The sequence below is a fragment of the Porites lutea genome, chromosome 4 (assembly GCF_958299795.1).
Source record: "Porites lutea chromosome 4, jaPorLute2.1, whole genome shotgun sequence".
Classification (NCBI taxonomy): domain Eukaryota; kingdom Metazoa; phylum Cnidaria; class Anthozoa; order Scleractinia; family Poritidae; genus Porites; species Porites lutea.
The window spans coordinates 48953172-48964378 of NC_133204.1; the positions used below are offsets into that span (position 1 = coordinate 48953172).

The following is an 11207-nucleotide window of genomic DNA, read 5'->3' on the forward strand; positions in this document are numbered from 1 at the left end:
AATAATATCCTTTGATCTGAGGAATGTTCATTGATGATTGAAGTGTAGTGCGCTGATTTCAAAGTAGCAATTAGGTTGTTAACCACACAGCATTGACGAACATATTGATCCCGGTCACACTGTAGCCGCGAAGCACGCCACCTCCGTTCCAGTCTTCTCCTTTTCCTTTTCTCAGCAACGAAAACAGATGTATACCACGGTGCAGATGGACTTACAGTTACCTGACGTTTCTTTTTTGGAGCATGTTGGTCCAATAACTGTCGCAGAACCCTATCATACTGATCTACCATCGTATCTAAGTCTGTAGCTTGATCTTGTAACAGAGGAGAATAATGATATCTTGGATACAAAGCGTAAGACCCTGTAACCCTGTACCACGATTACTTTGTCTCATAATAATGTAAATCTGGGAATCGTCGGCAATCATCATTGCATTTACTCCGTAGGTCATAATTACAACTTCCAATGGAGAAATATGTAGAGAAAATAACACCCGTCCTGAAACAGAGCCTTGAGGGACTCCACATGATAAACGAAGAGGCTGGGAAGAAAACTTGTCCAACATTTATGCGTTGAGGACGGTCAACAAGATAAGAAATGAACCACTGAAGAACTAGGTTAGAGATGCCATAACGAAATCGTAATCTCTCCAAAACGATCTCGTGATCGATGTGTAAAGGCGGCAAAAAGGTCGAGTAAAACCAAAGTGGAACTCGTACTAATCATCAATAATATGCTGTATATCGTTAACTACGCGAATCAATGCAGTCTCAGAGCTGTGATACTTCCTATAAGCCGATTGCATTTTGGTATGAAGTCTGTTGTCATATTGGAGATATTCGTCGATTTAAGAGGAGACGACTCTTCAACTGTCTTTGACAGGAACGAAAGATTGGAAATAGGCATGTACAATGTAGTTACTAAGCTCGTCGGGGTCAAGAGTTTCTTTCTTGATAAGTGGATTGACAATCGACTTCTTGAAATCCACCTTATGGGGTAAGATTGTCGCGAATATTTATCATCTCAAGTAAACGAACTCGGGTTTGAAACGCGTACTCGTGATAAAATCTAAAGGTCCCTAGTATAGGGAGTACAAGTTTGATCAACAATAGCGAGATTTTTGGAATCACTTTTTTTCGGCAAACGAGAAACGTTAGAGTATCACGTGACAGTTTCCCCTTTTACAACTTGTCATTTGATGTTCGTTTATATATCTACAGAAAATTGGTCATCCATGAAAAATGATATTTTAAACAATTTTAATTAGCCATTTCCTACTTTGAGAAACTGCTAACTTCAATCTCAGGGGAACGTTTGGTTGACTTTTGAAAGTAAGGTTACAGTAGACTGCAGTAATCTTCTCGAGGAGATGCCATGCCCGCTCTTGGTTTTCATGTATCCCCATGTGAAAAGTCAGAAAATCATAGTTAGAGACAAGGGTACTTTTCGATTCCTTGCTTCACAGCTTTAGTTTGAACGAAGCCGATAGGGTGGATTGGGGTTTGCCTCACAGGATACCCAACAATAAGAGTTGTTGACAGCAGTTTACTTTGTGAGTAGTTATGCTTCAGCAAAGATAAGCCCCGTTGGTGGATTCCCTTTGGATTCCCTCGCAGAAAGTGGATTCCCTTAATTAATAGGCATATGGGTCTAGTCAATGACGTCATCTATTGTGATAACCTAGGGAAAAAATGGGTTCCTCCATACTAATTAAGTGTCTTCCTCCATATATAATGAAGTGGATAGGTTTACTAATGAGCGTCACTCTACTACAATAGGAATAATAGGCCGGCCCAAACTTGCCCGGGATCTTTTAACCCTGATTGGATAGTAAACAATCTATTATGTGTTCAACATAAAAGCGCGCTCTCCGTTCAGCATTTCATTATTGTCACAAACTCCAGTAAATAATATTTTTTAAAACATTACTCCAAACATGCAAGTCAACGGTCCGAAAACAGTACTCGACTTAAAACTATTCACTGTGACCAAAGATAAATATTTTTATTCTACAAAACCATTGATTCTGTTTTGTCAATATAATTCAACCTTCAAACGTTTCTAGACTGTGGTATCGAGCGTTAACCATTAACAGGTTGGCCTTTTTCCTTTCAGACCTGTATCATACGAAACAAAACGAACGCAAGCGAACTGTATTTTATTATTCATCGCAAACTAATTTAATATACACTGAGCCAACATGAACGCTTGTCGCATAAATTATCCACGGGAATCAACTCAATTATATATAAACAATAGCGTGAATGCGCTTGGGTGAACATCTTAATAGCTTTTATTTCTTCAAACTCTTCAAACTCAATCTTCAAACTTTAGAAAAAGGATTACAATATGGTGAGCAAATGTTCAAAGCCTAGAAAGTGCCTCTCCCTCTAGCTCTTTCGATTGCTTAGGTTTCTTGAACAAATGCTTGGACACTTGGTTCGTCTTCGTGTATATAAATCCACTTTCTTTTGCCGTTGGAATAATGTTTTATTTTGACGGGCCAGTAATTTTCAGATGCAAACATGACTGTGGGGGTATAAGGGTTAACAGCATTTCGAGTGCTCGTGTACATCTCGCAAAGGCCAAACCCTTCTGGAATAGCTTTGAGATAGGGCGCTCCATGTAAATAATTCTGCAAGGTGGGCCAGGTCATCCCACACCAATCCAGATCAAACGGTTTCGGTTTACGCGTAGATGATTTAGCTTCAGCATATTTCGGGGGCACAATAAGATCCTTTGGGGGGATCGATTCCACCTCTCTCTCTGGTTTTAAGGTTTTGTTGATACTTGGGTAAACTCGACAAGAGCCAAAGATGTCGCTCAACACCTGCTTATTTGCCGCCGTGTCCGGTTTATTATCTACAAAGATGTAACCGTAAGGCCTCTCTGTTTCATGATAATAAGCTGTCATGAATCGTTGGCGATTCTTATCAAACATACGCTCGGCAACAATTCCGATTTGTTTCCGATCGCTAGGACTTCGGAAAAGAGCCATGTACTGTGCATTCCGACTGATATCGGTGTTAAATTTTCCCTTGGGGAACATATTCTGAAGGAGCAGTATGACGCTGGCATTTCTATGGCGACCTTGGGTAAACAACTGAGAAACGATGGGGCTTTCGATCGCTTCTGCCATTAGATCATCAAAGATGATAACGTTGTTGTATTTTGGGTCAATTTCTCGCAGATCTTCTTGAAATGTGGGAAGGCCACGAAAAAATTTAATGTCCTTTCCGATCGCTGATTTCAAAGCTTCGTATCTATCTTGCCACTGACTGTAATACCATAAAATGCGACGGGGCTTGTTGGTTTCGTAGACAATACGATCTCTCGTTAGAATCTGTTCTACGAAAACTGTTTTCCCTGATTGACTTGGTCCAACCACAAGGAGTGAGAACTTATGGCGAAAAATAAAATCTGGATAAGGCTCGGTTGCCAAGGAAACATCGTGGGAAAGCTTTACCTTCTTCGCAGTAGAAGAAGTTTTCGGCGTTTCGTTTACTGGTCTTCTTCTTTTTCTTGGTTCACATAATTTTCTCGTGGAACTAGATGAACAACGAGGTAAGTCGACGCTTGTAGAAATATATTCTCTTTTTGATTCCCAAGAAACCTTAGCCTCTTTTAAGAGTCGTGTTCGTCTTAGCCCGGTTAAGTCATGGACAATTTCAAGATGAGAACTCAAGTTGGACACACCAGGTTTGCCACATAGCGGACAAATTCGTGGAAACGTTCGAGGCATGACTGCTTATGAAAAATGACTCACAGTTAACAGAATCATTATATATAGTTATTTTACAATGGTGGGGAGTACTTAAGAGAATTCAGGGGTACAGGAAGGGTACAGGAAGGGTACAGTAGGGGTACAGGAGGGGTACAGGAAGGATACAGGAAGGGTACAGTAGGGGTACAGAAGGGGTACAGTAGGGGTACAGGAAGGGTACAGTAGGGGCACAGGAGGGGTACAGGAGGGGTACAGTAGGGGTACAGGAGGGGTGCAGGAGGGGTACAGGAAGGGTACAGGAGGGGTACAGGAAGGGTACAGGAGGGGTACAGTAGGGGTACAGGAGGGGTACAGGAAGGGTACAGGAGGGGTACAGTAGGGGTACAGGAGGGGTACAATGAAAGTTCATAGAGATCCGTTGTGCTTTGCAGCCGTGCCTCCATCGATAGCTATAAAAGAAGTAAGCCGCTGCTTCTGATTCAGTCAGTTCTTAAACCTCGTGTAGTTCGGATCACAATGTTAAGCAATTATAATCATTTCGTTCATAAAGGATATGGAAATTTTGAAGATGATGAGGACGATATTGAAAGCTCACAAGAAAGCGAACAATCATCTCAAAGTTCTCAATCTAGCGAAGAAATGGACTCTTCCGAAGAGGAGGAGGAGGAGGATGTAGATCCTTGGTCACGCATTCAAAATGAAGTTTGTAATCGCCACGAAGCCCAGCTCGAAGCTCTGATCAACGAGTATGAACAAAACGGAGACTCGCCTGAAGTGGCCCGCATTAAAGCTGAAAATGCTTTGCTTCCAGTATATATAGAAAGGAATTGAGAAAAGTGTTCTTAGAGTTTTTACAGTGGATGCATGCAATGAAGAAAGATCCGACATTCCGAAAAGTGATGGAAACCCGCCAAGATCTCAAAGACACAGAAGGATATGACTGGCTGGAATCGACAGAACTTGCCATCGATAAGCGGAAATTCTTACTCAATCGATTGTTTGTCAAACAAACTGTTCCCGAAGACTAAGCCGGAACTCTGTCTATTCATCTATTGTTGTAACACTTTGATGGTTTTGTTATCAATAAATGTATTTTTTAACCGAAACAAAGGTGTAGTCTGGTTGTAGCACGCGCGTATTAAGCCCACCATTGTTTATATATAATTGAGTTGATTCCCGTGGATAATTTATGCGACAAGCGTTCATGTTGGCTCAGTGTATATTAAATTAGTTTGCGATGAATAATAAAATACAGTTCGCTTGCGTTCGTTTTGTTTCGTATGATACAGGTCTGAAAGGAAAAAGGCCAACCTGTTAATGGTTAACGCTCGATACCACAGTCTAGAAACGTTTGAAGGTTGAATTATATTGACAAAACAGAATCAATGGTTTTGTAGAATAAAAATATTTATCTTTGGTCACAGTGAATAGTTTTAAGTCGAGTACTGTTTTCGGACCGTTGACTGGCATGTTTAGAGTAATGTTTTAAAAAATATTATTTACTGGAGTTTGTGACAATAATAAAATGCTGAACGGAGAGCGCGCTTTTATGTTGAACACATAATAGATTGTTTACTATCCAATCAGGGTTAAAAGATCCCGGGCAAGTTTGGGCCGGCCTATTGTTCCTATTGTAGTAGAGTGACGCTCATTAGTAAACCTATCCACTTCATTATATATGGAGGAAGACACTTAATTAGTATGGAGGAACCCATTTTTTCCCTAGGTTATCACAATAGATGACGTCATTGACTAGACCCATATGCCTATTAATTAAGGGAATCCACTTTCTGCGAGGGAATCCAAAGGGAATCCACCAACGGGGCTTATCTTTGCTGAAGCATAACTACTTTTGTGGGTCCTCGCGATTGAATCAATAGTTAGAAAGTAGACTGGGAAAGATTGAATGGGCTGATCATTGAAATAAGTAAGATTTTTCTTACCATTAAAGGCTGCAATAAGCTGCTTTAATGTCTTGAGCGAAATTCCACTGGAAAGGAAATAAAGAACAATAAAGTGTTTACAAGGTGAACTGAAAGGTAAAGTTGCTTTTTTTCGGAATTGTTTTCGTCCTTATAAGATATGAACTTTTTTCACATTGCTGCGTCATAGTTGTCCGACTCGGTGGTGGCGACCAAGATTCAATCCACTGACATGTCTAAAATATGATGTCCGGGCCATAAGCATACATTGCATTTGAAAAAGACCAATGTTCAGACTTAGACAGAACATCGTCTAAAAGCCTTCACTGAAATAATGTGCCCTTGTCATTTTGCATTGGGCAGGTTAAAATGGAACAGGACCTTCAAGTAACGCACCTTGAGGCTCGCATAAGGTATCAATGATAACCTAAAGTTTGAAGGTAGCGCTTACCTGTAACCTTTGGCAAGAATGTTGATCCTCAATGCCAACAACATTCGAGTGTGCTCAATAGACAATGGCGGACCAACGCCTAAGATACAGTGTAAAAACAAAAGATGATAAATTGTGCCTAATTCTAGTTAACCATATAGTTTATACATGTACAACTTTCCACGCTGAGCGAATAAGAAAATTTTCGGCTGGAGAAAGATTGCAAAACCATAGGGATTTTCTTCGTGACTAAAACGTCGGTCAAATCACTATTACTATGTTATCTTTAAAGCGAAAAGACATTCTAGCGAAATATGGGCTCAGATGAAATCCAGCAGAAAACATGTTGCTGCCAGCTGATGTCTAAAAAGTGTATAAAATAGGACTTTCCACTACACCACGTGTACTTCCTAAGAAAGCATTGTAAAGACCCGTCGAGAAATAATACGGGGCACTCACTTGGAACATTTTTCCCAGTACTTCATATTGTGGTACAATAAGAATTAAACCTAAAATAAGAGACAACTCAAGTCATTTTTCTTAGTGGTTTGCCTGTGGTCCGTGGAAGTAGCGTGAATCACGTAGCCACATATTTCTCATGATACTCAGAGCAGACCGATACCTGGAAGCAGCAACGATTTTCTTCACGTTCTGCTTTTCAACGTGGATCGCGCATTGTTAGTTATTGGAATTAAAATTTAACGTTATTTATTGACATATGTACCTGCAGCGTGTGATCTTATGAGATTCTCTTGCAGTTCTCTGAAGGGTCAACAGAAAATGAATACAAATCAAGACAAATTCTTTAACTAATTACATGATGATGCGGATCAAGAGGTTCTGTTATTGCAGGTAATATAGAGATGGGTTAGAATCGACTTGGATCGAATTTAGAATCTCTGGACACGTGATCAATCTGGGCCGTTTTTTATTTGAGATTCATGAATCTGCTTGTAGACGGAATCTAGAAAAAACCCTTCTATAGTGTAAAAACGTTATCTGTAATAGACTGCTTATCAAAGTCGTTGATGCATTAAAAATGCGAACTTAATTTGCGTCAGCTTACGAGAGTCGGACCACAACAGTGGACTAATATCCCAAACAGCGGTTGGAAAAATCGAGCCTAAGCCTGACACATCTGTGAATATTCGAAGAAACTTTTTAGCTCAATAATACAATCAGTCTGTGATGCCTAGTTCGTTCAGTAACATTAGATATCAAAAGTTAAACTTTGTTACAAAACACTCTCGTTGCTCTACTGCGGTTGTGTTCTGTCAGAGCAGTTGCTCACCTTCAAAGTGGCTGTGGCCGCTTACTAGAGGTGGTCGACGCAAATAAGATTTGAATGTCAGAATATTTTTCTTACAGCCTTCACAATACTTACTTAAGTTTGTCAAGAGGAATGACAACTCTTGCAAACTTTCCAAAGCCTGTAGTAACACCATAAACCACTGAAAAGACAGGAAAAAGAATTGTTAAAGTCTCCCACAAAGAAATCATAAAACAACAACAACATAAACAAGAACAAAAAGAGTTTTGCACTGTCTAGTCTTGGAATGTGGAACAAATTTGAAGAAAAGAATTTTCAAGACCCCATTCATAATTATTTAACACTTACCGACGTAGTTCGAGTCACTGCTAAGATTATTTCATCATTACAATGATTAAAGCGAATTTTGATAGCAATTGTACTGGACTGTTGACATCTGGGGTGTAGCGAAAAATAGACAGTCTCCAGATTTTAGATCTCCGGAGGTTAATTGGCATCTCTAGCTGTTATCCAATGAGTTGGTGCGGTTTGTATTTCTAGATGCTAAACTTTTAGGTTCCACCCTAATTTTTGTTTACCCATTTCTCTCTCCCATGAATAATAAACAGTCCCTTGGAGGTTTCGTGGTAAAATATGGTGAATTTCACAACCAAGGCATTATTTAGTGTGAACTCTACAGTGAATCTGGCCATATTTACACATTGGCATCAGTTATTTGTTCCATGCAACTGGTACCTTTATTCTCACGAACAATGTTGTCAAGTAATGAGCGTGATTTGGATACATTGAATTCAGCCTCATCAGTCAGCTGAGAAGAGAAAAAATAATAACAAAATTTTTATTTCTGCAACAGGGGCGGATCTAGGGGGAGGGTGCGGGGGGTGCGCACCCCACCCCCTGAGATGACCTGCAGTTTTTTAATACAACTGGTATTCTGCAAAAAAAAAAAAACTATGTGGTTTATTGGTGTTGAAGTAGAGCAAGAGACAAGTGCACCCCCTCCTAAAAAAAAACCTGAATCTGCCCCTGTGCAATCAATTGAAAATAAAAAACTGGTCACTGGATAACTTTAAAAAATACATGACCTCTACTATGAGTTGTATACCCAAGCCTCAAATCACAGGAAAAAATAACGGATTCCCATTTTTGGATATTTTTGGGTATTTAAAGAATAACCACAAAAATCCCAAATTTGGAAGAGTGAGACAAGTCCCAATCTGGGAACTTGGTTGGGAATTCCCTGGTTGGGACTTGTCTCACTTTGCCAAATTTGGGATTTTTATGGGTATTCTTTAAATACCCAAAAATATCCAAAAATGGGAATCCGTTATTTTTTCCTGTGAATACAGTCACATGACATTGGTCAGCTGATACGTTTTTTGACAGCTGTCAATTGTCTCTTACATGGATATCCAATACCAAAGTTAAACAAAGATAGTATATGCCTTGGACTCCTTGCTCTCAGTAAAGAGCTCTCCTAAAAAAACATGATGGAGAAAAGTTGGCTTTGGGGAATTCAACACAAATCTAGTTTTAAGATATTTTAGAAATGTATTCAAAGTATAGCCAAATAATGCAGTTTTTGTTTTTCTAGCTGTTTTCTCCTACCCAAAATTCCTGGTTAAAATGAAACGTTTCTTTTAATTTTTAGCCTGAATTTTACTTTATAAATAATGAACACTCCACGAGCTTCCCCAAACAATGCAAATACATTAATTGGGCGTGTCCAACTAGACCAAACCTTTCAAGAAATATTCCTTCTTTTATGATAAATTGTTTGTTTCCATAAGTGGCACAAAACGAGTCTATAAATTCCAACTTTATAATTATAGTTTTTACATATATATAGTGTTTTGATTTTGCTTGGAAAGATCGAGAGAGAATAAGAGATTCAATCATAGCATAATTCCTGTAATATAGTTACCTATCAGCTTAAAAAAAATGTGTCTCTAACCTTTATTTTCAGTTTGCCTTTCCCCAGAGCAACCAGAGTTTCAGGTGATAGTGAACACCCATCAACTTCAACAAACTGAAAAACAACATGAAAAGAGCTGTCGTAATTTTAAGTTATAAGAGAGGTGGAAATGTTTGTTTTTATCATCCTCATTTTTCTCATTATATGACAGGGAATTAAGGACACACACCCTAATTATCTTCAAATACAAACTCTATATGTCCAAACACTTAGATGTTGACACGGCACAAAAGTTAATTCAGCCACAGATATGTATATCTCTCTCTCCATATGTAAATAAAAATAAAAATAAACATCTGAAAATAATTATCCTATGAAAAGGTGCTAAAAGGAAAACACAACATTGCAAAGGTAACATGTAGAATAATAAAAAAATTATGTAAAATTTAAATAACATGATTTCTCTTCCGCACTCATAACATCGCTTCAACTTACTTGCTTCTTTTCTGCATTTTCTTTTCTGTAAGAATGTGATGTTGAAGTAATCAGTCAAGGATAAACAGCTATTGTAATTACTTTTTTGGTAAATGATGGCTATGCAAACGATCGAGTCACTAGATTGCTCAATTCAAGTCAATATCGACCAATATCCTTTTAAAGACATTTGTGAGAAAAGTAACTTTTAAGTTTTATCAACTAGTCAATCATTGATTCGATAAAACGCTAAATATTAAACAGTTGAAAACTGCTATTTGTTTTGTTTGTTTACAATGTGCACAGTAAATTAACATTCCACATCACAAACCACCAAAACAATTATGCTGATGGCTGGTTCATTTGAATATTTAAAACACACGAAGGATACAAGCTTCCTGCAGACGAGGCTAAATAATTTTCTACCGATGTTTCTTTTGCTGTGAAAAAAAGAGATAAAACAATTTTTTTAGTAAAATGATATTTTTTCGTACCCCGGAGTTAAAGTACGGCAGTCACGCTTGACAATCCATCGTTATTATTTATATGTTCTTTTATAGAAACCCCGGCGGGCGCCGTTTAGTAAGTGCTCGACCGAATCACTCTTATAGAACAAGATACGACGTAACTTGCATGTTATCGTCGAAGCGGGATTTTGGTGGATTTATTTAAGGATTAAACGAAAACGCGTTATGGCTAGCTTGTGGCACTCTGCACTATGACCTTCGACAGCTGGTTGTTCCGTTATAAACAAAATGATTCGGGAGTCTATTTAACAATTATAGAATATTCCAAACTTGTAATACCAATACATATGACGAATCTCACCTGAGATATAAACAAAATCACTGTCATTTAAAACTTCTCTTATGGGGTCTTTCAAATGTAATTTCCCATCACTCTGAGCCAAAACAGCCTCAAAGTTATTGGCGGGAACAGTGACATGTTCTTTCGAGCGACGAATTGTCTCTTCTATTAACCACTGGATAGAATTGACTCCATCTCCACAAGGAATTACATACCATGTACTATTGAATCGAACAGATAGTCGCATCATTCACAATCGTATTCAAAAGAGTTAAAACAAAACTATTAACAAACGTACAAGGCTTGTCGTTATCGGTTTATAAACGGGAAGTTGTATTTCGCATACGCATGTCCCATTTGAACTTGCCTGACCGGTTCATTCATTCACTCAATCACGTTGTAGCCGTTCGTTGCGCACGTGTATTTCGCTCGCTACGTAAAATATTGCGATTATTCAAATACGTACAATCTCCCGCATGAACACCTTTGATGTTTTGAATACAGGTCAGAAAATAATGTACGAAAAGACAACCAATCAGATTGTAAAACTTGTGTCACGCCTCCGACTAGCCCTCGAACACACCCCCTTCATACCTCTGGTAACCCCTGGTAACTGGTGGGTAACTGGCTGTTCGCGCGCATATTTTCAAAAGACAATGCGCTGC

General features: G+C 38.7%; 1 protein-coding gene across 1 annotated transcript in view; it reads right to left on the minus strand.

Annotated features, from left to right (window-relative positions):
* The window catches only part of LOC140933928 (histidine ammonia-lyase-like), a 23976-nt gene extending 13015 nt beyond the window's left edge, over nt 1-10961 (minus strand). The window contains exons 1-9 of the mRNA XM_073383599.1: nt 10564-10961; nt 10127-10175; nt 9757-9781; nt 9301-9375; nt 8082-8154; nt 7461-7527; nt 6801-6838; nt 6098-6176; nt 5668-5714 (exon numbers count right to left, since the gene is read on the minus strand). Coding sequence (XP_073239700.1) covers nt 5668-5714; nt 6098-6176; nt 6801-6838; nt 7461-7527; nt 8082-8154; nt 9301-9375; nt 9757-9781; nt 10127-10175; nt 10564-10792 — 682 coding nt within the window. The 5' untranslated portion in view covers nt 10793-10961. The remainder of the gene's footprint in view (nt 1-5667; nt 5715-6097; nt 6177-6800; nt 6839-7460; nt 7528-8081; nt 8155-9300; nt 9376-9756; nt 9782-10126; nt 10176-10563) is intronic.
* Nucleotides 10962-11207: the final 246 nt, after the last annotated feature.